Below are 25,815 nucleotides of genomic sequence, written 5' to 3' on the forward strand. Positions count from 1 at the left end.
CACCCGGGGCTCCCACATTTCAGCAGGTGCCGGAGCTGGAGCTCCCACCGCCGCCGCCCGTGCCTCCGGCTGCCGGCGCCCCTGCCTTTGGCTCTTCCTCCCCACTCGCCCGCTCCCCCTGGCGGAGCCGGCGCGCCCGGGGTGCCGCTCCCTGCCTGGCGCGCTCCGCACCTGGAGGTGCCTTGCCCCTCTCCTGCCCACCTCGGAATTTCCCTGTGGCTCCTTTGATCCTTCGAGTCTCCAGCTCCTCTCCCTTCCACCTGTTTCCCCCAAGAAAGGCAGGATCCTGGTCCCTGCTACGTTTCTGGGGCCATGGCTGGTCTGGGCCCCGGCGGAGGCGATTCAGAGGGGGGACCCCGGCCCCTGTTTTGCAGAAAGGGGGCTCTGAGGCAGAAGGTGGTCCACGAAGTCAAGAGCCACAAGTTCACCGCTCGCTTCTTCAAGCAGCCCACCTTCTGCAGCCACTGCACCGACTTCATCTGGTGAGGGAAGGGGGCTGGGGGACTGGGGGACGAGGGGACTAGGGGTGCAGACTCCTATCACGCCGACCCCTGTGGAAGGAAGAAGGAGGGGGCTGTAGCCCCGACTCCCAGGTTCTAGGATGGCCAGGGAACGCTGGGAGCTTCGACTCCTGGGTTTCAGTGAGGAGGAGCCTGGTTCCTGGAGTCCGGGGTCCGAGGGAGGAGGAGGCTGGAGAACAGAGGTCCTGGAGTCTTGGGTCTGAGGGAGGAAGGGCCTGGGGGGCTGGGAGCCTGGATTCCTGGGTCTGAAGGAGGAAGAAACTGGGGGCTGAACTCCAGTCTAAGGGAAGAAGGGCTGGGGGCCAAAATTTCTGGGTTCTAGAAAGAGGAGGCGGCCGGGGCTTGGACACCTGGGCCCTGCGGGAGGAGGGTCAGAGAGCGCAGGCCCCCTGTGGCTCGCAGAGGTTGGGGGTCCAGGTACCCCTTTCTGCACTGACCTAGGATCCCTGACTCTTCCAGGGGTATCGGAAAGCAGGGCCTGCAATGTCAAGGTAAGAGCTGGGGACCGGAGCTCCTGGGACCCTCAGGAGGGTGGAGGCTGGGGCCCCACAGCTGAGGCTGCTTGACACACGTGTTCTCTGGTCCCCAGAGAGGCGCGGGGGAGCCCGGGGCGGGGGGTGTGGCAGAGACACAGCCTGTGGTGGGGAGGGAGCTTTGATGGTGGGGCCACCGCGGAGGTGGTGCTGGGGGCCCCTCCCTCGGCCGGCTCCAGGTGGGGACAGATATTTGGAGAATCTGTTGCCATGGGAACAGGGAGATTTGGAAAAGGGGAGCTGAAGGGGGGAAGGGGGAGGGGGCTGGAGATGCAAAGTCAGAGCCCCCCCCCACCCCAGGCTGCTGTCGCCATGACAACACCAGCCCTCCTAGGCAGGGGCAGGCCTAGGCAGGGGCAGGCCGGGTGGGGTCACCAATGGGCGAGTGGGGGCCGGGCGGGGCCGGCAGTTCTGGGGGGCGGGAGAGGGGGGCGAGTCCTTGAGCACCAGCTGCTACTGCTGAGAACAGAGTGAGTCAGGGTGGGGGGCGGGCCGGCAGCAGCGCCCCCAGACTCACTTCTGCCCAAGTTGCTGCTTCCTGGGCTGCGTCTGAAGATATTTCGGTTTTCGCTCTTTGAATCTGTCTGCCTCTCTCCTGGCTTTCTGATCTCCGTCCGTGGGCCTGTGTCTGTTTGTCAATGGGATCCTATTTTCTTTCTCTCTTTTTCCATCTCCCTTCCCTGAGCTCTGTGCTCTGTGTCTCTCTGTGAGTCTCTGCGTCTCTGTTTCTGACTCTGAGCCCATCTCTTGGGTTTCTGTCTCCTGCTTCTCTCTCTGGCCTCCGATTTTCTCTCTGTTGGACTCTCTGTGTTGAGATCCCTCTCTTTCTGGTTTTCTCTGTGTCCGAGTTCCGCTCTCTCTTTCCAATTTTCTGTCTGCTGGGGTCTCCCGCTGGACTAATCCATGCCTCCGTCTGTGTCTCTATGATTTTCACCTATAGTCTGCAGCTTTGTGGTTCATCGACGATGCCACGAATTTGTGACCTTCGAGTGTCCAGGCGCTGGGAAGGGCCCCCAGACGGACGTGAGTGCTCGGACACCTGGTTCTCCTCCTCGGGCCGCGCCCCCGCCCTCACCCCCTCGGCGTCCGTCCCAATTTCTCCTGCTATTTTTATGGCTGGGAGGGGAGGGGGGCTGGAGAGATAGGGGGAGCTATCTGGCCCAGATTCCTTGCCCTTGGCCTGGAAAGGGGGAATGCGAGGGGGACTGACAGGCTGGGGACACAGGTGGGGCACAGAGAGGAGGCCGGGGTGAGGAGACTGAAGATGGGTGCTGCCGGGGGTGGGCTGTGATCCAGGGGTGAAGGGATTTAAAAATTGAGAGCTGAGGGGCACACAGAGAAAAATATCAGTGCAGGTGCGGAGATGCCAACATAAGACAGAGGGAATCTCAGAAAGAGGAACAGAGACACAGAAAAAGACAGAGACCTAGGAGAGACTGAAGCTGAGGCAGAGAGAGAGAGAGATGGAGCAGAGAAAGAACCAGGGAGAAAGAGGGGAATTTGGAGGCACCAAAAGATGGACAGAGAAACTCCAAGAGACGGAGACGCAGACACCTGGAGAAAGAGACTAAAATAGAAAATGGTGGATACAGACAACAGCTTAGGAGATGCTGAGAGGAGACCCAGGGAAGTCCCACAGTACACTTGCACACATGTGCGTGCATGTACAGATGCCCCTGTCATCACAGATGTGCAGCACGCAGAGACACACAGCCTCTCCCCACCCCCTCTCTCTCCATCAGAGGCTCACAAGACCAGTCAACCCTGAGTGCCCATTCCCGTTCCCTTTTCTGCTTTATCTCTGAGCCTCAGTTTCCTCCCCTATAAAATGGGGCTGATGATGTAGCATTGACCAACAGAACTGTCTACAGTGACGGAAGCATTCTGTACATGCACTGTCCAATAGGCAGCCACCAACTCCATGGAGCCAGTGAGCACTTGAAACAGGGCGACTGTGGCTGAGGATTAGAAATTCCATTTCATGTCATTTGAATTGGCTTAAATTTATTTTTTTATTTTTATTTTTTGAGATGGAGCTGCGCTCTGTTGCCCAAGCTGGAGTGCAGTGGCGCAGTCTCAGCTCAATGCAACCTCCGTTTCCCAGGTTCAAGCAATTCTTCTGCCTCAGCCTCCTGAGTAGCTGGGACTACAGGCGCATGCCACCACACCCCGCTAATTTTTTTTGTATTTTTAGTAGAGATGGGGTTTCACCATGTTGGCCAGGCTGGTCTCGAACTCCTGACCTCGTGATCCACCCGCCTCAGCCTCCCAAAGTGTTGGGATTACAGGCGTGAGCCACCGCGCCCGGCAGAACTGACTTAAATTTAAACAGCCACATGTAGTTAGTGGCCACCGAATGGGACAGCACACATCTGGACACTTCCAGGCTTGTTTTGAAGTCAGGTGGGTTCAGAGTTTCGCCCAGGGTTTGACACAAGATCGGAGACAGTTTTATGATGTACAGATGGAGAGAGAGGCAGAGAGAGAGAGAGAGAGATCCACAGAAGTCCATGAGGCGTTTTACCACCCTCTCAGCTGAAAATAACAGAAGTCTACATAGAAGATGTGACTTCATAGAACATATATTGAGCACCACTGTCTACCAGCACGTGTATGTGATTGATGACCCCCCTCGTCCACTCACCTCCGCCACCAACACCAGATAAGTCTGATGCATCCAGTGCTCATTGGGTACACTCATCAAGATTTTTTTTGTTTGTTTTTTGCCTGTAATCCCAGCTACTCGGGAGGCTGAGGCAGAATTGCTTGAACCTGAGCGGCAGAGGTTGCAGTGAGCCAAGATCACGCCACTGCACTCCAGCCTGGGTGACAGAGCAAGACTTTGTCTTGGAAAAAAAAAAAGATTTTTTTTTGTTTTTGTTGTTTTGTTTGATTTTGGGATATTTTTTAGATGGAGCTTCACTCTGTCACCCAGGCTGGAGTGCACTGGTGCAATCTTGGTTCACTGCAACCTCTACCTCCCAGGTTCAAGCGATTCTCATGCCTCAGCCTCCCGAGTAGCTGGGACTAGAACAGGCACGAGCCACCATGCCCGGCTAATTTTTATATTTTTAGTAGACAGGGTTTCATCATGCTGGCCAAGCTGGTCTTACTCCTGACCTCACATGATCCGCCCACCTCGACCTCCCAAAGTGCTGGGATTACAGGCGTGAGCCACCGCACCCAGCCGATTTTTGGGGTTTTTTGAGACAGGGTCCCACTCTGTCACCTAGACTGGAGTACAGTGATGGGATCATAGCTCACTGCAGCCTTGAATTCTCCAGGCTCAAGTGCTCCTCCTGCCCCAGCTTCTCAAGTAGCTGGGACTATAGGCACAAGCCACAACACCTAGCTAATTTTAAAAAAAATGTTTTTGTAGAGATGGAGTCTCACTCACTATATTGCCCAGGCTGGTCTTCAACTCCTGGTCTCACTCGATCCTCCTGCCTCAGCCTCCCAAAATGATGGGACTACAGGCGTGAGCCACTGCACCTGGCCTCAAGTATTTTGTATACAGTATAGGTTGGATCCACACAACAGCTTATTTGGTTATTTTTCCTGTCCCTATCTTGTTTGAATCCCAGCTCCACCACTTTTTGGTTCTGTGACATTTCCTGAGTTAATTTACCTCTCTGCACTTGTTGAATTCCTTGTCTGTAAAGTGGAGATGATAATTATGCTCACTATGGATTGTTTTGAAGATTAGTGAGTCAGACATTTGGGATGGTTTCTGACACATAGCAAGAGCCAAAATATTATTTTTTATTCTTGTTAAAATTATTATTATGACCAATGAGGAAACGAGTGAATAGTGAGAAGGAGATGTTTCCTCTGCATCACTTGGGGTTTTTTTTGTTTTTGTTTTTTTTTGCTGTTGAGACAGGGTCTTACTCTGTTGCCCAGGCTGGAGTGCAATGGTGCTATCACTGCTCACTGCAGTCTTGACCACCAGGGCTCAAGTGATTCACTGCTGGCAGTTGACCTTCTTAAAAGTAACATGCAGGCCAGGCACAGTGGCTCACGCCTGTAATCCCAACACTTTGGGAGACCGAGGCGGGTGGATCATCTGAGGTTGGGAGTTCGAGACCAGCCTGACCAACATGGAGAAGCCACGTGTCTACTAAGAATACAAAATTAGCTGGGCGTTGTGGCACACGCCTGTAATCCCAGCTACTCAGGAGGCTGAGGCAGGAGAATCACTTGAACCCAGGAGGCGGAGGTTGCAGTGAGCCAAGATTGCGCCATTGCACTCCAGCCTGGGCAGCAAGAACAAAACTCTGTCTCAAAAAAAAAAAAAAAAAAAAAAAAAAAAAAAAGGTAACATGCCTTGACCAGGCATGGTGGCTCATGCCTGTAATCCCAGCTCTTTGGGAGGCTGAGGCAAGCGGATCACGAGGTCAGGAGATCGAAACCATCCTGGCTAACACGGTGAAACCCCGTCTCTACTAAAAATACAAAAAATTAGCCAGGCGTGGTGGCACGCGCCTGTAGTCCCAGCTACTCGGGAGGCTGAGGCAGGAGTATCGCTTGAAGCCCGGAGGCAGAGGTTGCAGTGAGCCGAGATCGCACCACTGCACTCTAGCCTGGGCGACAGAGTGAGACTCCATCTCAAAAAAAAAAAAAAAAAAAAAGTAACATGGATCAAGATTTGGCAAGTATGATTTCATTTAGTCCCCAGGGAGGGCACATGCCCCCACTTTTCAAGCGGTAAATCTGAGGCTTTGAAAAGGGGCAGGCGTGGTGAGGCCACCTAGCTGGGTAGGGGGTAGAGGCAAGATTTGAACTCTGATGTATGTAACCACAGCCTCCGTGCTGTCTCCTTTTTAACAGCGACGTTCACTTTTGAGAATAAGAACAGCAGCCTCTGTCTGTGGATGGTTTGTGTGTCAGGCAGCCTGCTGAGAACCTTCACACACAGCATCTTATTTAGTGCGGCAGGAACCCTTTGAGTTAGGGTCAGCGGAGATATTTAGAAGCCCAGCACATTGAAAAGGATCCTGGAAACTGCCAACACCCTCCTCTACCCAAATATATATTCAAACTAGAAACCCCACTAACATGGATGAAAATCCAAGAATGGCCTAAATTTTCACCCTGTGATAATCCTTTTAATGGATTCTTAGAATCGAGTTATTTAACAAGCAGATATTGTCCCGGGGGTAGCGGGTGGCAGGGGAGAAGGAGAAGCTTCACTGATGACCTGCATTCATGCTTAATGGACTCTGGAAATTTAGCATTGCTTCAAAATATAGATTATTTATTTCCACTTGACAGAGGAGGATGCTGAGGCTCAAAACCGGGAATGAACTTGCCCCAAATCACACAGCTGAGAAGCGGCCTAGCTCTTACTTACATTCAGGGCTATGTAGGGACTTCAATAAAATCCCTAACAATAACCACAGTAATAGTATTGGGAGCATCTAACATGGTAGGCACGGCTATGTTTTGTACACCAATTATTTTATTTAGGCCTCCTGGGTTCCTATTATAACTGAGAGGTCATGTTCTCCATTCCACCTGGAGCTCAGAGAAGGCATACCATATGGACACTGACAGAAGCTGCCAGTGAAGGAGCTGGGGTTCAGGGTGGCCCACAAGTCCTCAAATAATAACTTGTGGGAGTTGGGGGGATGGGAACTATGGGAGGTTGGAAGCTCCTGCCTCCTTCATGTTCTGCCCAGATATCATTTGGTCAGCGAGGCCCCCTTGCCACTCCCCCTACACACACACTGTTTTGTTGTTGTTGTTGTTGTTGTTGTTGTTGTTATTGTTGTTGTTGTTTGAGACAGAATCTTGCTCTGTCACCCAGGCTGGAGTGCAGTGGCACAATCTTGGCTCACTGCAACCTCGGCCTCCTGGATTCAAGCAATTCTCATGCCTCGGCCTCCTGAGTAGCTGGGATTACAGGCATGCACCACCATGTCCGGCTAATTTTTGTATTTTTAGTAGAGACAGAGTTTTGCCATGTTGCCTAGCCTGGTCCGGAACTCCTGAGCTCAAGGCAATCCGCCCACCTCGGCCTCCCAAAGTGCTGGGATTACAGGCATGAGCCACCGTGCCCAGCCAGGACCACCGTATTTAAAATTTCAATCCCCCAACTTCTGGTGGTCCCCATCCCTGCCTCATTTTTTCTGCAGAGCACCCATTACCAACCATCAAACTATATGTTTTATTTATTTACCATGTTTACATTCTGTATCCCTCCATTAGGAAGTAAACTCCATGTGGCAAAGAGGTTTTTTTTTTTTCATTTGTTTAATGCTGGGTCCCCACACCAAGAACAGTCCCTGGCACACAGCAGGTGCTCAATGATTATTGGTACATAGAGTGAAAGAGATGGAGCCTCAGGCTGACCTAGAGAGCAAGGCAGGAGGAAAAGATAAAAGGGCCCCTCCCCTGGGGTTTTAGGACCCTCCCAACGCCCCCTAAGCCAGTCTTCTCTGCCCCCAGGACCCCCGGAACAAACACAAGTTCCGCCTGCATAGCTACAGCAGCCCCACCTTCTGCGACCACTGTGGCTCCCTCCTCTACGGGCTTGTGCACCAGGGCATGAAATGCTCCTGTGAGTGAACTGGGCCTTGCCAGGGCCCTTCCAAAGCGCCCGGTCTGGGTTCCGGGAAATGCCCGGGATGGGGTGGGGGGTGGAGTCTTGGCTTGGGGGCGGGGCCTGAGGTGCTACCCGCAGCTTTCCCCTCCAGGCTGCGAGATGAACGTGCACCGGCGCTGTGTGCGTAGCGTGCCCTCCCTGTGCGGTGTGGACCACACTGAGCGCCGCGGGCGCCTGCAGCTGGAGATCCGGGCTCCCACAGCAGATGAGATCCACGTAACTGGTGAGGCCCCGCCCCCTCGCCTGGCCCCGCCCCTTCCCCAAGTGTGAGGCGGGGCTGACCCAAGGCACTTGTGCTGGCCCAGCCCTACCCCAAAGATGGGGCCACGCCTCTTTCAATGGTCACGCCCACACTCCTGACCCCACCCCAAAGGCCGAGCACACCCCGCCACACCCCTTTTGGCTCGAAGCCCCGCCTCCAACCTGGCTTCTTGCAACTTTCTGCACCTGTTAATGACTTTGACTTTCTTTTTTTTTTTGGGACGGAGTTTCGCTCTTGTTGCCCAAGCTGGAGTGCAATGGCGCGATCTCGGCTCACTGCAACTTCCGCCTCCCGGGTTCAAGCGATTCTCCTGCCTCAGCCTCCCGAGTAGCTGGGATTACAGGCGCGTGTCACCAAGCCCGGCTAATTTTTTGTATTTTTAGTACAAACGGGGTTTCACCATGTTAGCCAGGCTGGTCTCGAACTCCTGACCTCAGGTGATCCCCTCGACTCGGCCTCCCAAAGTGTTGGGATTAACAGGCGTGAGCCACCGCGCCTGGCCAATGGCTTTCTTTTTTGTTTTTATTTTATGTTTATTTTTTTGAGATGGAGTCTTGCTCTGTCACCCAGGCTGGAGTGCAGTGGTGCAATCTTGGCTCACTGCAATCTCTGCCTCCGGGGTTCAAGGGATTCTCCTGCCTCAGCCTCCCGAGTAGCTGGAATTACAGGCGCCTGCCACCACATCCGGCTAATTTTTTTTTTTTTTTTTGAAACAAGATCTCGCTCTGTTGCCCAGACTGGAGTGCAGTAGCATGATCTCAGCTCACTGCAACCTCCGCCTCTCAGGTTCAAGCGATTCTCCTGCTTCAGCCTCCTGAGTAGCTGGGACTACAGGTGCATGACACTGCACTCAGCTAATTTTTGTATTTTTAGTAGAGACAGGGTTTCACCATGCTAGCCAGGCTGGTCTGGAACTCCTGACCTCAGGTGATCCGCCCGCCTCCGCCTCCCAAAGTGCTGGGATTGCGGGGGTGAGCCACCGTGCCCGGCAATGGCTTTCCGGGTATAAGGATCTTGAGAAGGGAGAGTACCTGGTTCTGAGGGAGGCTGTGGTTCAGTACTGGTGACATGGCCAGGGTCCAAACTCTGGTTCCTAATGGAGAGAAGGGCTCTGGATCTGATTTCAGGGTCACTGGTTGCGGAAAGGGCTCTATGCCCTGTCTTCTGGGTTCTGGAGAGGTAAGAAGTCATGAGAAACGAGACTGAGAGCTTGGAATTCTTTTTTTTTTTTTTTTTTTTTTGAGACGGAGTCTCGCTGTGACGCCCAGGCTGGAGTGCAGTGGCGTAATCTCGGCTCACTGCAAGCTCCAACTCCTGGGTTCACGGCATTCTCCCGCCTCAGCCTCCTGAGTAGCTGGGACCACAGACACCTGCCACCATGCCCAGCTAATTTTTTTTTTTTTTTTTTTTTTTTGTATTTTTAGTGGAGACGGGGTTTCACCATTCACAGGATGGTCTCGATCTCCTGACCTTGTGATCCGCCCACCTTGGCCTCCCAAAGTGCTGGGATTACAGGCATGAGCCGCCGCGCCTGGCCAAGCTTGGAACTCTTGATTGCTGACTGGAGGAGGGCTGGGAGCCCCTTCCTGGATCTCTAACCCGTCACACTCTTCCTCACTCCCCGTTTAGTTGGCGAGGCCCGTAACCTAATTCCTATGGACCCCAATGGTCTCTCTGATCCCTATGTGAAACTGAAGCTCATCCCAGACCCTCGGAACCTGACGAAACAGAAGACCCGAACAGTGAAAGCCACGCTAAACCCTGTGTGGAATGAGACCTTTGTGTTGTGAGTCTGGGGTGCAGGGAAGGCAAGACAGCTGACAGAGAATGATCTGAGGGTCCTAGTGGCCCCCAGAGAGCAGCTGATGGGAGGGGTTAGGATAGAGGGAACCCAGAAAAGGGCAGAAGAAGATGGTGGGAAAAGGGAATAGAGTGATTGAGAGAGTGGGATGGAGATACGGAAACGGAGAGACAGCCAGACCACTGTATAATTAGTCTCCATTGAAGCCCCCAACTTTAGAGTTAGACAGAGATGAGAGAGAGAAGAGAGAGTCTCAGAAGAGGCAGAAACCCAAAGAGAGACACAGATGGAGAGGGAGGGGAGAAGATGGGGGATGGCAGGAAGACAGAGATCAGTTGACAGGAAGACAGAGTGATGGAGACCCAGAGAGGAGAGAAGGGTACAGAGACTCAGAGAGAGAGATCTCGAGAGACAAGAGACAGAGATGGGAAGGGGCGGAGAATGCAGGAGGAAGGGAGAGGAAGAGCTCTCTAGGTTTACTTCAGGCCCCAAAGCCCTAGCTGGAGAGAGAGCCCCGCTGGGAAGGTCAGAGGTCGGAGACTGACAAAGCAGGAGAGGAGCCCCAGCTGGCTGGGTTTGCCCCCACCTCCAGCACCAAGAATGGGGAACCGAGGGGAGCCATGAGCTCGGCCCTGCACCCCATCCACCCCACCTTCCTGCAGCAACCTGAAGCCAGGGGATGTGGAGCGCCGGCTCAGCGTGGAGGTGTGGGACTGGGACCGGACCTCCCGCAACGACTTCATGGGGGCCATGTCCTTTGGCGTCTCGGAGCTGCTCAAGGCGCCCGTGGATGGCTGGTGAGGAGCAGGGCTGGGGCCTGGGGATGGAGCGCAATATTACCATCTCCATCTGTGTGTGGTCTCTCTCCTCCAGGCCACTGTCCTTCCCTCTGCCTCCCAGCATGCGCACACACACACACACACACACACGCACACACACACACACATGCACACACACACCCCTCTCTCTCTATTCTTCTCTTCTTCTCCCCTCCCTTTCTCCCTCTCCCTCTCTTTTTATCTCACTCTTTCTCTCTTCCATCTCTGTGTCCGTCTCTCTGTGTCTCTTTCCTCCCTTCCAATGTCTTTGCCTCTCCCATGGGTGCCCCATCCCCGCTGCCCGCCTCTGGTCTCCGTCTGTATGTCAGGTACAAGTTACTGAACCAGGAGGAGGGCGAGTATTACAATGTGCCGGTGGCCGATGCTGACAACTGCAGCCTCCTCCAGAAGTTTGAGGTACCCAGACCCTGGCTTCCTCAAGGGAGCCCAGCCCAGCCTCCCACAGTTCAGAGCTGGCCTTTCCTTCCACCCCTGAGTGCCCGCTGGTCCTGGGACTACAGTTCCCAGAAGACCCTAGGACTCCCTCCTCTGCTCTTCTAGGGGACTCGAGCCCCAGGGTCTGATGGGAATTATAGTTCTTCTCTATCGCCATGGCTTGAGGGTACTAGGGGCCACCAGCCCCTGTTCTAGGGCGATCCCCTGCATCTCTTGGGACCCTGACTCTCTCTTTCTTTTCTCCCAGGCTTGTAACTACCCCCTGGAATTGTATGAGGTGAGTAGAACCAGGGCGTTGAATGGAGGCAGTTTTTGCCTACGTCTCTGATTTCTTATTCCTCCTCTGACTTCTGTCTTCAATTCCCCACACATGAGTTGAGCACACATTTGTGCTAGGCCTGTCTTGTGCTTGCTGAATAATCCAGGATCCAGAGATGAATCTGACCCTCAAGCAACTCTCCAAGGTAGGGACACAGTCACAGATACTTAAAATACAGGAAGATGTGCTAAATTAGAGGTAGCCCAGGGCACTGAAGAGGCCTAACGGAGGCACTAATCCAGCCTGGGGGAGGGTGGTCAGGGAGGACTTCCCTGAGGAGGTGACGCCTGAATTGATTCTTGAGGTTTTTAAAATTTTTTAAATTTAATTTTATTTTTATTTTTATTTTTATTTCTGTCGCCCAGGCTGGAGTGCAATGGCACAATCTCGGCTCACTGCAACCTCCAGCTCCCGGGTTCAAGCAATTCTCTTGCCTCAGCCTCCTGAGTAGCTGGGATTACAGGTGACTGCCACCATACCCAGCTAATTTTTTTTTTATTTTTAGTAGAGATGGGATTTCGCCATGTTGGCCAGGCTGATCTCAAACTCCCAACCTCAGGTGATCCGCCTGCCTTGGCCTCCCAAAGTGCTGGGATTACAGGCATGAGCCACTGTGCCCGACCAATTCTTGAGTTTTTTATTTTTTTTTTGAGACGGAGTCTCGCTGTGACGCCCAGGCTGGAGTGCAGTGGTGTGATCTCGGCTCACTGCAAGCTCCGCCTCCTGGGTTCACGCCATTCTCCTGCATCAGCCTCCTGAGTAGCTGGGACTACAGGCGCCCACCACCATGCCCGGCTAATTTTTTGTATTTTTAGTAGAGATGGGGTTTCACTGTGTTAGCCAGGATGGTCTCGATCTCCTGACCTGGTGATCCACCCGCCTCAGCCTCCCAAAGTGCTGGGATTACAGGCGTGAGCCACCACACCCAGCCGATTCTTGAGTTTTAAAAAATCTATCAAGCATGATGATCTTAATCTCTCCATTCATTCATTCACTCATCAAATATCCTTCTCTTTCTTTCTTTCTTTCTTTCTTTCTTTCTTTCTTTCTTTCTTTCTGTCTTTTTTTTGAGACAGAATCTCCCTTTGTCACCCAGGCTGGAGTGCAGTGATGCAGTCTCAGCTCACTGCAACCTCTGCCTCCCAGATTCAAGTGATTCTCCTGCCTCAGCCTCCTGAGTAGGTGGGATTACAGGAGCGCACCACCACACCTGGCTAATTTTTGTATTTTTAGTAGAGATGGGGTTTCGACATGTTGGCCAGGCTGGTCTTGAACTCCTGACCTCAAGTGATCCACCCGCCTTGGCCTCCCAAAGCGCTGAGATTAGAGGCGTGAGCGACCACGCCCAGACGAATACCCATTTTCTAGGGTGTCATAAGCCAGGCCCTGTTCTGGGAATAGAATCAGGCCATTCCCTGGTGGAACTCTTCTTCTAGTGGAGGACAAAGTTACAAACCCAGACATTCACAACGAGGGGCAATGCTGCTGTAATGGAGACAGCCTCAGGCACTGGGGCGTCCCTGGCACAGCCTGAGTCAGAGAAAGCTTCCTAGAGAGGTGAGACCTGGTAGAAGGGCGGGATTTCCCAAAGGAGAGACCAGATTTTCAGGCAGAAGGAAGTAATGCTCTCTCCCTCATTTACCCTTTCAAAAAATACTTTACAGAGCATCTTTGTGTGCCAGGCACGGCTCTACTCACTGGGGATATAGAGAAAGCAGGGAAAGAACAAACAAACAAACAAAAAAGTTCCTTTCCTTATGGGATTTACACCGGGAGGAAGACATTAAACAAAATATATAAGCATATGATAGACTGGGCACGATGCCTCATGTCTGTGATCCTAGTAAGGCGGGCGGATCACCTGAGGTCAGGAGTTTGAGACCAGCCTGGCCAATGTGGCAAAACCCCATCTCTACTAAAAAATACAAAAATCAGCTGGGCATGGTGGAGGCGCCTGTAATCCCAGCTACTCGGAAGGCTGAGGCAGGAGAATTGCTGGATTCCAGGAAGTAGAGGCTGCAGTGAGCCAAGATCGCTCCACTGCACTCCAGCCTGGATGACAGAGGGAGACTCTGTCTCAAAAAAAAAAAAAGAAGACAAGAATCTTCAAGATTCAACAACAGCAACAACATGTTATAGTCTTTACTGGACTCTTACAGAAACTTTCACCAGAGTTTTTAATGTTGTGTGTGTGGGTTCACCTGCATCAGAATTCCTAGAGTGCTTGCTTTTAAAAGCACATTCCCCGGCCTTTCTGCAGACCTACTCAGTGAGGATCTCTCTGATGCCTCAAATGTCTGCCTATTAAATTAATTCCTCAGGTGATCCTTTTGCAAAGTTAAGTTTGAGAATGGGCTCTGCGGCTGGGCGCAGTGGCTCACGCCTGTAATCCCAGCACTTTGGGAGGCCAAGGCGGGCGGATCACGAGGTCAGGAGATCGAGACCATCCTGGCTAACACGGTGAATCCCCGTCTCTACTAAAAATACAAAAAAATTAGCTGGGCGTGGTGGTGGGTGCCTGTAGTCCCAGGTACTCAGGAGGCTGAGGCAGGAGAATGGCATGAACCTGGGAGGTGGAGCTTGCAGTGAGCCGAGATCGTGCCACTGCACTACAGCCTGGGTGACAGAGCGAGACTCTATCTCAAAAAAAAAAAAAAAAAAAAAAAAAAGAGAATGGGCTTTGCAGGAGACAAGGGTACCAGCGGGAGGACATTCTGAGCCAAAGAGGTAGAGTCTTTTGAGATCAGCAGGGATGATCCTCCCGTACAAACCCAAGAAACCCAGCAGGGCAGATGGTGGGCAAAGGCCTAGAGGCAGGGAGTGTAGGGTGGTGTGTGTGCCTGTTGTGGCTCACAGCACTCTCCCACAGTTCAGCAGGCACCACTTAATATTACCAATGAACACCAACTATGTGCCAAGCCTTGAGCTAGGTACGGGGCTAACAACACAGCAAACAGAAACAGCCCTGATTATTTATTATTATTATTATTATTATTATTATTATTATTATTATGTATTTATCTATTTGAGACACAGTCTCGCTCTGTCGCCCAGGCTGGAATGCAGTAGAGCGATCTCAGCTCACTGCAACCTCCACCTCCCGGGTTCAAGCGATTCTCCTGCCTTGGCCTCCTGAGTAGCTGGGACCACAGGCATGTGCCACCATGTCCTACTAATTTTTATATTGCTAGTAGAGATGGGGCTTCGCCATGTTGGCCAGGCTGGTCTTGAACTCCTGACCTCAGGTGATCTGCCCACCTCGGCCTCCCAAAGTGCTGGGATTACAGGCATGAGCCACCACACCCAGCCCTCAACAAATATTTATGTAGCCTCAATGAGGTAGGCAGTGTTACTGTGTCTTAGCGAACAAAGCAGACCCCTGCCTTAGGGAGCTCACAGGCAGAAAGCAGATAGTCACACAGATAGATGTAAATTACTAAGAATAAAAGTGCCAGGAAGGTGCTGTCCATGGTGACCAAGGGGTGGTAAGAGAGGCATCTGACCCAGTTTAAAAAGTCAGGCGAGGCCTCTATGAAGTGATGCTTGAGTCAAGGTCTAGAGAGTGTTTGGGAGACAACTAGGAGGGGAGGGGAGGGGAGAGCTTTACGGGAAGACCTAACGGCACATCCAGAGGCCCCGAGGTGGGAGGGAGGACAGTGTGTGTCAGGCCAGGGTGGCTGGACCATGGAGCCCCTGGGAGAGAGAAGAACAACCTGCAGGGTCAGTCTCAGCCTGGCTCTGCAAGTCATGTGGAATAAAATCTTAACACAGAGAGAGCAGTTAAAGGGTTTACAAGCATAGGGGAGACATGACCTGGTTTATTTATTTTTAAATTGGCTCCTGTGCCTGCTGAGTACAGAATGCATTAGAAAGGGCAGCCGTCCATGTAGAGGGACAAGTGTGGAAGCTGTGACAGCAGCTTAGTCTTGGGCCCCCTCCCTGGGGGGCCAAGGCAGGAAAAGGTAGAGAAGGGACCCTAGCTGAAAGCCAGGTGTGCTCCCTGGACTGGCAGCACCCTTGTCACCCAGAAGCTTTTTACACATACCGATTCTCAGGTCCCACCCCAGATTTATAGAGTTAGAAAATCTGGCAGTGGGACCCAGCAATCTGTTTTACCAAACCCTCTAGGGAATTCCGGCTTAGAGGCTAAGAGCAACCAGATTCTAGAGCTGGACTGCTTGGGTTTCATTTCTGGCTCTGTCCTTTACCCGCTGTGTGACTTGGGGCAAGTTACTTAACGTCTCTGTGCTAGTCTCCTCTTCTGTAAAATGGAAACGATAGCAGGGTTTTCTGGAAACAGCATATGATAAGCTATCTAAAAAAAAAAGAAGAAAAAAAGAGCTAAGTGTTTGTTGAATAATAAATAAACCCTCCAGGCTATGGGGAGTCAGAAAATTAAGCCAAGGACAGGGTAGGAGGGTGGCCATTTTCCTCTGTCTAGCGATTCTCATCCTTTCCTTTCTTGGGTGCTGTGTCTCTTGGGAGCATTTCCTTATCGCTGTATAAGGTCTAACTGCCTCTGGCTCTTTCTTTCTCCTTTCCACAGCGGGTGCGGATGGGCCCCTCTTCCTCTCCCATCCCCTCCCCTTCCCCTAGTCCCACCGACCCCAAGCGCTGCTTCTTCGGGGCGAGCCCAGGACGCCTGCACATCTCCGACTTCAGCTTCCTCATGGTTCTAGGAAAAGGCAGTTTTGGGAAGGTTGGATTCCTGGGGTTCTGGGGGAAAGGGAGGATGTCTGTGGGAAGGTCAGATTTCTGGTTCTTAGGGAGGAAGTGGGGGTGGGAAGAGACTGGGCTCCTGCCTCTTCAAATATGGTTAGGTTGGGCCGTTCAGGTTCCTGGAGAGGAGAGGTTTACAGATGTGGACACTCTCCTTGAGGGGACGGGCGGCAAGTCAGGGCTGTCAGTCCCTTAAGAGATGGAGGAAGGGCCTGGGATCCCGTTTCCCTGCGTCCCTGAAACGGGGGGGGGCAGGTCCTGTACCACTGGGTTCCCAACATGGACTGGCCCTTTTGGAACTGTGCGCATAGGTGATGCTGGCCGAGCGCAGGGGCTCTGATGAGCTCTACGCCATCAAGATCTTGAAAAAGGACGTGATCGTCCAGGACGACGATGTGGACTGCACGCTGGTGGAGAAACGTGTGCTGGCGCTGGGGGGCCGGGGTCCTGGCGGCCGGCCCCACTTCCTCACCCAGCTCCACTCCACCTTCCAGACCCCGGTAAGGATGGAGAGGGCGGAGGCTGGCCTCCGGGCCCTGCCTTATCCAGTTCTGGACATCTGCGTTGGGATTCTGAGTTTAGGGCGAGGCAAGAGAACTTTGTGCTCTCTGAGTGGGCGAGGCCAGGCGGATTGGCTCCTCAGGGGGCGTGGCCAGGGGGAGGGGGGCCCTTGGGGGGCGTGGTCAGGCTAAGGGACTCATCGGGTGCGTGGCCAGGCGGAGGGGCTCAACGGAGGCGTGGCCGGGTGGAGGGGCTCCTCGGAGGGCGTGGCCAGGTGGAGGGACTCATCGGGGGCGTGGCCAGGCCAGGGGCTCGTCGGAGGGCGTGGTCAAGCGGAGGGACCCATTTGGGGGCGTGGGCAGGCGGAGGGTCTCCTCAGGGGGCGTGGCCAGGCAGAGGGGCTCTTCGCGGGGCGCGGTCAGGCGGATGAAATCTTTTTGGGGGTGATTTAGAGGGGCGGGCTTTGTCAGGCGATGGGATCATTAATAGGCGTGGCCAGGCAGATTGGCTCCTTGGGGGCGTGGCCAGGCAGATGAGGTTATGAATGAGCGTATCCAGGCAGGTAGATTCTTCGGAGGGCGTGGTCGGGCGGATGAGCTCCTCGGGGGCGTGGCCAGGCGGTGAGTTCCTCGGTGGCATGGCCTGGCCAGGTGAATGGGTCCTGCGGAGGCGTCGTGAAGCGGCTGAGCTCCTTGGGGGCGTGGCCAGGTGGATGGGCTCTTGGGGGGAGTGGCCAGATGCCTGTTTCCCTGGGGAGCTTGGTCCTGAGTGGCTGTAGCCAGTGCTCTGGAATTTTGAGCAAAGGGGCACAGTGGAGGAGGGTGCCTTCCTAGTGGGCCTGCCCAGAATTGGGCTCCGAGTGACGGGGTCATCACTTTTGGATTCTGACTGAAGGACACATCAGAAACAGGACATTTCCTTAGGATTGCGACTTAGGGGCAGAGAGTCAGAACCTGCAAGATTTTAAGAGGGCGTGACTTTACTTCCAGGGGCTCCGAATGAGAGTGGCCAGCTACCTGGATTAAAATATATGTATGAGCAACTTTGATTCCTTTTTTTTTTTTTTTTTTTTGAGAAGGAGTTCGCTCTTGTCCCCCAGGCTGGAGTGCAATGGCGCGATCTCGGCTCACTGCAACCTCCGCCTCCCGGGTTTAAGCAATTCTCCCGTCTCAGCCTCCTGAGTAGCTGGGATTACAGGCTCCCACCACCACACTCAGCTGATTTTTGTATTTTTAGTAGAGACCGGGTTTCGCCACGTTGGTCAAGCTGATCTGGAACTCCTGACCTCAGGTGATCCACCCGCTTCGGCCTCCCAAAGTGCTAGGATTACAGGCGTGAGCCACCACGCCCAGCTGCAACTTTGATTCTTAGGAAGCCAGAATTGCATCTGTGTGTGAGTGGCTGTGGAAAGAGATTTTGGTGTTCCCGGATTTCAAGCGAATGGTGGGCTTCAGTCTTCAATTCTGAGAAGGCGGGGCCAGAACATGTGGTCTGATAGTTGGCGGTGGTCTGGCGGGTGGAGATTCTGAGGTAGCAGGGTTAGCACCTTAGGGCCCTCCCAGGGATGTGGCTAGGTGCTCTGAATTTCTGGTTGGGTGCATCTGGAACCTTCCACGTCTGTCCTGAGTGATCAGGAAAGAAATTCTCCTACCCTGGGTAGATGGGTCCCGCCTCTAAGCCCATGCACTTCTCCGCAGGACCGCCTGTATTTCGTGATGGAGTACGTCACCGGGGGAGACTTGATGTACCACATTCAACAGCTGGGCAAGTTTAAGGAGCCCCATGCAGCGTGAGTCTCGGCCAACAGAGAATGGTCGGGGTGGTGGAAGGGGGCAGGATCTAGCCACTGACCTTCTGACGTCCCCACCCACCCCGTCCTCCAGGTTCTACGCGGCAGAAATCGCTATCGGCCTCTTCTTCCTTCACAATCAGGGCATCATCTACAGGTGAGCATCCCCAGGAATTTCCGTGGAGGAAATCACGCCCCTGGAAGGGAAGGGATTTGAATATGCGGCTCTAGACTGCTGAACTCAACCCTTCTTGCAATTCCTGCCCCACACCCCTGCATCGTCCAGGGACCTGAAGCTGGACAATGTGATGCTGGATGCTGAGGGACACATCAAGATCACTGACTTCGGCATGTGTAAGGAGAATGTCTTCCCCGGGACGACAACCCGCACCTTCTGCGGGACCCCGGACTACATAGCCCCGGAGGTAACCCCAACCCTGCTGCTCTGGTCACGCTTTGACATCCCTTAGAGGGTGTGGCTGATGGTCCAGTATTCACCACGGGTGAGGCCTGACCCTCAGACCTTGTCATGAGTTGTGGCCTTCTTACACAGCCAGGCGTTCCTCCAGCCTCCAGCACAGGTGAGCTTGTGCACTGAGCCTGCCAGGTGGGCCCAGCTGGGTCTCTAAATAGGTAAGGTGGGCAGCACCTGTGGGTGAATGTTCCAGGAGCGTGGGACCAGCTCGTAGGAATTCCAAGTAGGACCTGACCCTGGATCCTTCTGAGAAGGGGCAGACGATTTCTAGTGTACTCTGAGTGGGTGTGGCCTGTCCCCGGCCAACGCTGAACATGTCCGGACTATCTTCTCAATACTTTAAACTGGGCAGGGCTCTCCCTGGAGTATTCAGTTGGATGGAAGCTTATTTCCTGTGTTGTACGTGTTTCTCTGATCTAAGTGGACTGGACTTCTGTGCTGCATTGTTCAAGAGGGCAGGATCAGCCGGGCGCGGTGGCTCACACCTGTAATCCCAGCACTTTGGGAGGCTGAGGCAGGTGGATCACTTGAGGTCAGGAGTTTGAGACCAGCCTGGCCAACATGGTGAAACCTCATCTCTAACAAAAATACACAAATTAGCCGGGCGTGGTGGCATGCGCCTGTAATCCCAGCTATTCGGGAGGCTGAGGCAGGAGAATCGCTTGAACCAGGGAGGCGGAGGTTGCAGTGAGCTGAGATCACACCACTGCACTCCAGCCTGGGTGACAGAGCATAACTTCATAACTTCATCTCAAAAAAAAAAAAAAAAAGCCGGGTGCAGTGGCTCACACCTGTAATTCCAGCACTTGGGAGGCTAAGGCGGGCGGATCACAAGGTCAGGAGTTTGAGACCATCCTGACTAACATGGTGAAACTCCATCTCTACTAAAAATACAAAAATTAGCCAGGCGTGGTGGCGGGTGCCTGTAGTGCCAGCTACTTGGGAGGCTGAGGCAGGAGAATTACTTGAACCCGGGAGGTGGAGGTTGCAGTGAGCTGAGATCGCGCCACTGCACTCCAGTCTGGGCAACAGAGTGAGACCCTGTCTCAAAAAAAAAAAAAAAAAAAGAAAAAGAAAAAGGGCAGGGTGAGATCCCTAAGGTTCTGGGAGAGCAGATGCTGTCCTATGAGTATTTTAAGTGGGTGGGGTATTACCTGACTTTGTTAAAGGGGTGGGGCTGATGTTCTGAACATACGTATAGATGGATAAAGCACATGCCTGTAGTCCCAGCTACTTGGGAGGATGTGCCTGACTCGTGCCCAAATAATCAATGTCAGTGATCACAAAACCTGGCTGGTAATCAGAATCATCTGTAGAAAATTTGAAAACTGAGGCCAGACATGGTGGCTCATGCCTGTAATCCCAGCACTTTGGGAAGCTGAGGCAGGCAGATCACTTGAGGTCAGGAATTCAAGACCAGCCTAGCCAACATGGTGAAACCCCGTCTCTACTAAAAATACAAAAATTAGCTGGACATGGTGATGTGTGCCTGTCAACCCAGCTACTCAGGAGGCTGAGGCAGGAGAATCACTTGAACCCAGGAGGTGGAGGTTGCAGTGAGCCAAGATTGCACCACTGCACTGCAGCCTGGGCTACAGAGTGAGACTCCATCTCAAAAAAGAAAAAAGATAAGAAAATTTGAAAACTACACACATATTCCTGACTCTGACACAAATATTCTAGGTGGGTGGAACCAGTGACTTGGCCGTTAGGTAGTCTTTCTATTTGAGGCCAAATGAATGTTTGAAGTAGGTATGCTTTGTTTCCAGAATATTCCAAAAGTTAGATCGCTGGCCAAAATATTCAGAGTGGAGGCTGGGCGTGGTGGCTCACTCCTATAATCCCAGCACTTTGGGAGGCGGAGGCAGGCAAATTGCTTGAGTCCGGGAGTTTGAGACCAGCCTGGGCAACATAGTGAGGACCTATCTTCACTAAAAGTGCAAAAATTAGCCAGGTGTGGTGGTGCATGCCTGTAGCCCACCTACTTGGGAGGCTGAGGTAGAAGAATTACCTGAGCCTGGGAAGTTGAGGCTGAGTGAGCCGTGATCACACTACTGTGCTCCAGCCTGGGCAACAGAGTGAGACCCTGTCAAAAAAAAAAAAAAAAAAAAACGAAACAAAAAATCACCTGATGAAATAAATATTCAGAGTGGGAAGAGCTTGTGCTGAAAGCACTTAACGTGAGTAGAGCTCCCAGGGGGTGAGGCCAGAGGGGTCCTAGGCTTCTTAAAGAACGCATCATGATTCCCTGCCTTCCACCTCCCCTAGATCATTGCCTACCAGCCCTATGGGAAGTCTGTCGATTGGTGGTCCTTTGGAGTTCTGCTGTATGAGATGTTGGCAGGACAGGTAAGGGAAGGTGGGGAGAAGCTGGCTTGGCTAAAAGAGGCAGAGAGGGGCACCTGGATCTCAGGAGGAGCCAGTTAGAAAGGAGCCCAGAAGGTTGTGCCCGAATAGCGCTGTCCATGGTTCTGAAGTGTTGTCTTAATGTAGACCAGGTTTTTTGTTTTGTTTTGTTTTGTTTTGTTTTGTTTTGTTTTGTTTTGTTGTACCATGGATTCTTTCTCCCTAGATGCTAAAGTAGCAGTCTGGTTAAGCCTATGGATCCCTTCTCAGAAGAATGTTTTTTAATGCACAAAATAGAATAATACATACACAGAAAACCAAGGTTCAAATCCTCACTTTGCCACTTACTGGCTGTGTCAGCTTAGACAATTACATACATTCTAAATCAGCTTGATTGGATTCCTGGACTGCTGAGTGTACTACAGCTAAAAAAATTGGCTACCACCCTCTTGATCATCTTCTTAGCTGGCTATGGTAGTGGGCACCTATAGTCCCAGCTACTGGGGAGGCTGGGGCAGGAGGGTCACTTGAGCCCAAGAACTCAAGGTTACACTGAACTATGAGTATGCCACTGTGTTCCAGCATAGGCGACAGAGCAAGACCCCATCTCAAAAGAACAAACAAACAAAAAGAAAGAAATCAATCATTTTGAAAGATAGTCACCAAAACTTTTAAAATTTAATTGAATCTAACAACCAACTAAATTCAATGTATACAGTTGTCTAAATATTTAAAATTGGAAAATGGACATATGTGCAATTTCTTATTAATTCATTAAGTAGTAAGTTCTAATGGTAGTAAAGTAAAAAGGAGCTCTAACAGTAATTTTGATGTAGCAATGACTAATAATTTGGAATATCTGCAACTCTCATGTGATGAGAAAATACCTGTGATTACTATTGATAATGAAGCCACAAACACTGCTGCTGCCTGCATTCATAACTGAAGGGAATGCTAAATTTTAGTTAGAAGTTAAAAAAAAATTTGGCCGGACATGGTGGCTCATGCCTGTAATCCAAGCACTTTGGGAGGCCGAAGTGGGCAGATCACTTGAGGTCAGGAGTTTGAGACCAGCCTGGCCAATATGATGAAACCCCATCTCTAAATCTTTGCCTTGGTATCATTTTTTGTAACCTCAGAAGACTGTGAACTACTCATCCAACCAGGAGAATGCTTTTAGGGTGTTTCCTGCAGTTTTTCCTCTCTTCTATTTAACTGACATGTTGCATAATTAACAGCCTGCTGATTTACATAGCAGATAAAGAGAGGCAGAATAGTACAGAGATGCACAGATCTGAGGCATCCGAGATAGGAAATGAGAGAACCTGAGAAGGAGAGAGATCAAGCTTTGGTGGTTTGGTCCGATCTCTCCTGAGGGTGTGGTCAGGTGTGCATGTGGGGCGTGTGATGGGTCAGGCATGTTCCCGGTGGGGTGAGGAGGGTGTGGAAGGTTTGGGGAAAGGCAGTTGGGCACGTCCCTGACTCTCTATCCCCTCCACTTTGATAGCCTCCCTTCGATGGGGAGGACGAGGAGGAGCTGTTTCAGGCCATCATGGAACAAACTGTCACCTACCCCAAGTCGCTTTCCCGGGAAGCCGTGGCCATCTGCAAGGGGGTGAGAGCCCCCTGACTCCCAGCTTCTCCAGGCTCACAATCCACACACCCCATTGCTGTCTCTGTGCCTATTAGAAAAATGCTCCCATTCCTGAAGTCACTTTACTTCCATCTGTTGGAAAAGTTGATATGATGCATAGGTTTTGTTAGAACAATGATTTCCGGCCCTGTTGCCACGAGGCCTGGAGATGGCCTCTGTCTCATCCTTCTCTGTGACTCCCACTCCCCAGCTCCCTGCTTGCAGGAAGCGCTGAAAGTCCAGGGTGTCTGTCTGTCTAGAACTGGGTGGGTCAGGTAAACCCAACTTCTGCAGCTTTTCTTCCTGTGGGATCTTGGGTGAGTCACCAAAACTTTGTGAGCTTAACTCTCTTCAGGGGTTATGGAGTTGACACAGAAGAAAGCACCTGGCCCATAGCAGATTTTCAGCCCATGTCAGCACGTTCTGCATCTAGCTGCTCTCTCTGCATCTCCCTGACAGTCTCTCTCTGGTTTCTGTCTCATGCCTCCCCTCCATCTGCATACGATGGGGCTCTCTGTGTTTCTTCCTTTTCTCTGTGTCTCCTTCTGCATCTCTGTCTACACTTTTGGGCCTTTGTCCAACCCCCCTACCCCCCGTCTCTGTTCCCTCCTGTGTCCACTCTCATACACACACATGCTACATCTCACCCTCCTCTCCTGCTGGCTTTCTGTCCTCCCTTTTCTCTGGGTCTCTGTCCCCATATTTGGTCTTTATTCCTCCCTCTGGGTGTGTGTTTCCTGGGTCTCTATCCTTCTCTCTTTCTGAATCTCTGTCCCCCTGGGTCTCCTCTGTCTCCTCCCTTCTCTGGGTTTCTGCCTTCTTACCTGGGGTCTCTGTACCACCCTCTGAATTTCTATTTCCCCTTTTCTCTGGGTCTGCAACCTCTCTTCCCCCATTCCCTCCCTCTTCCCCTTCATCTCCTCTACCCTTCCCTCCCTCCCCCTACCCACCTCCCTCTGTCCTTCACTCTCCCCTTTCCTCCCTCCCCCTACCCTTCCCTCTCCCCGTCCCTCTCTCCCCTTCCCTCTCTCCCCCTACCCCTTCTCCCTCTCCCCTTCTCCATCTCCCTCATGATTTGTTCTGTTTCTCTGTGTGTCCCTGGGTCTCTGGGTATGAATTTCATCTGCTATCATTTTCATGTATCCTCTCCCTCTTCCTGTCTCTCTCTCTCTCTCTCTCTCTCACTCACTCTCACCCTCTGTCTGTCTCTCTCTCTCTCTGTCCCTCTTCCTCTCTCTCTCCTCTCTGTCTCTCTCTGTCTCTCTCTCTGTCTGTCTCCCTCCTCCTCCTCCTCCCCCTCCTCCCCCTCCCCCCCCTCCTCCTTCTTCTTCTCCTTCTTCTTCTTTCTTCTCTCTCTCTCTCTCCTTTCTTTTCCCTTCCTCCCTCCATTTGCCTGTTTCCCCTGGCTGTTCTTATCTCTCCGGATCTCATGCCTGTGTCTCTTGGTTCCTCCATCTGCCTGTCTCTGTCCCTCTTTCTCTGGGTCTACCTGTCCGGCACTCTGTCTGTTTGTCTGTCTGTCTCTCTCTGTGTTTCCCACAGTTCCTGACCAAGCACCCAGGGAAGCGCCTGGGCTCAGGGCCTGATGGGGAACCTACCATCCGTGCACATGGCTTTTTCCGCTGGATTGACTGGGAGCGGCTGGAACGATTGGAGATCCCGCCTCCTTTCAGACCCCGCCCGGTCAGTCACCCTCCAGGCAACAAAAACTTGGTCCCTGAAGGGGTGGGGTTCCCCTGGGCCTCAATATACCTGTATGTGGGGGTGGGGTTCCCTCTGCAGAGCCCCCCGCCCCCAACAAAAGGAGGTGCAGACACCATGAAGCATGAATAGAGATTCTGCAGGAGACAGGAGATGAGACTGGGGTACACAGAGGGACACCCGAGGAGCCCTCGGAGCTGCTTAACTTTCCCTCCCCCACGTCTCCCACAGTGTGGCCGCAGCGGCGAGAACTTTGACAAGTTCTTCACGCGGGCGGCGCCAGCGCTGACCCCTCCAGACCGCCTAGTCCTGGCCAGCATCGACCAGGCCGATTTCCAGGGCTTCACCTACGTGAACCCCGACTTCGTGCACCCGGATGCCCGCAGCCCCACCAGCCCAGTGCCTGTGCCCGTCATGTAATCTCACCCGCCGCCACTAGGTGTCCCCAACGTCCCCTCCGCCGTGCCGGCGGCAGCCCCCACTTCACCCCCAACTTCACCACCCCCTGTCCCATTCTAGATCCTGCACCCCAGCATTCCAGCTCTGCCCCCGCGGGTTCTAGACGCCCCTCCCAAGCGTTCCTGGCCTTCTGAACTCCATACAGCCTCTACAGCCGTCCCGCGTTCAAGACTTGAGCGGAGCCCGATATTCTCCCAGACCTTAGCGTTCTGGACTCTGCCCCAATCGGGTCCAGAGACCACACCACTAACCATCCCCAACTCCATGGGGTTCGAGACTCCATCTTGGTAGTTCTATGCCTCCCCCCAGACCCCGCCCCTGGGGAAATAGCCTCACGGGGTTGGCTGTTCCAGACTCAGGTTCCAGAACAGCCCTCGGCCTCCGAGGCCCCCCGCCTCCACTCTAGTTCTAGATGAGTGGGAGGCGTGCCCCCCTCCTCCAGTACGTCCCGCTGCTGTGCTCTGGGGATTTCTGGGATATATGGAGGATTCTTTCCCCAGAGGCTCCCAATCAGCTTTTGTTCTAGACTTACCCATCCCGAAACCATCACTTCTCCCCGCAGCCCGCCTGCCGTGCATGGCTCCTGTCTGGCTCGGACCCACCCCAACCCTCCCCAGTGCCTGCCACTCTCTGGGACTCTCCTCCTCCCCTCCTCTTCCCTTAGCCTCTCCCACCCGGCCACAGCTGCTGGAGAATAAATTTGGGATGCTGATGCTGAAGTGTTTGGATATTTTCTTGTAAGCTTGGAGAATGAAGGGGGTGTGGAGGCGGGACAGTGACTGTACATAGACACAAACAGAGAAGGAAAGCATGGAGACCCACAAAGTGAGAGGGGAGACACCCACTGCAGGGGAGCAAGCAGAGAAGCGCGCGCA

At 52.8% G+C, this 25,815-nt stretch overlaps 1 protein-coding gene across 1 annotated transcript; it reads left to right on the forward strand.

The window, feature by feature from the left end:
- On the forward strand, positions 1 to 25,659 carry PRKCG (protein kinase C gamma). Its single transcript, XM_034944457.3, has 18 exons — positions 1 to 482; positions 981 to 1,012; positions 1,995 to 2,077; positions 7,505 to 7,616; positions 7,753 to 7,884; positions 9,553 to 9,709; positions 10,387 to 10,521; positions 10,872 to 10,959; positions 11,246 to 11,275; positions 15,864 to 16,016; positions 16,348 to 16,536; positions 18,235 to 18,326; positions 18,421 to 18,483; positions 18,613 to 18,751; positions 21,070 to 21,150; positions 22,655 to 22,762; positions 24,323 to 24,463; positions 24,713 to 25,659. Exons 1-18 carry the CDS (start codon positions 313 to 315, stop codon positions 24,899 to 24,901), a joined length of 2,094 nt encoding a protein of 697 aa, XP_034800348.1. The 5' UTR covers positions 1 to 312; the 3' UTR covers positions 24,902 to 25,659.
- Positions 25,660 to 25,815: the final 156 nt, after the last annotated feature.

This window comes from Pan paniscus, chromosome 20 (genome assembly GCF_029289425.2).
Source record: "Pan paniscus chromosome 20, NHGRI_mPanPan1-v2.0_pri, whole genome shotgun sequence".
Lineage (NCBI taxonomy): Eukaryota > Metazoa > Chordata > Mammalia > Primates > Hominidae > Pan > Pan paniscus.

Excerpts from the sequence above, each read along its gene's own strand:
- PRKCG (XM_034944457.3), top strand. The coding sequence starts at position 313 with ATGGCTGGTCTGGGCCCCGGCGGAGGCGATTCAGAGGGGGGACCCCGG. Across the intron at positions 1,013-1,994 it reads GCAGGGCCTGCAATGTCAAG|TCTGCAGCTTTGTGGTTCAT; the intron begins GTAAGAGCTGGG and ends TTTCACCTATAG. Across the intron at positions 7,885-9,552 it reads AGATGAGATCCACGTAACTG|TTGGCGAGGCCCGTAACCTA; the intron begins GTGAGGCCCCGC and ends CTCCCCGTTTAG.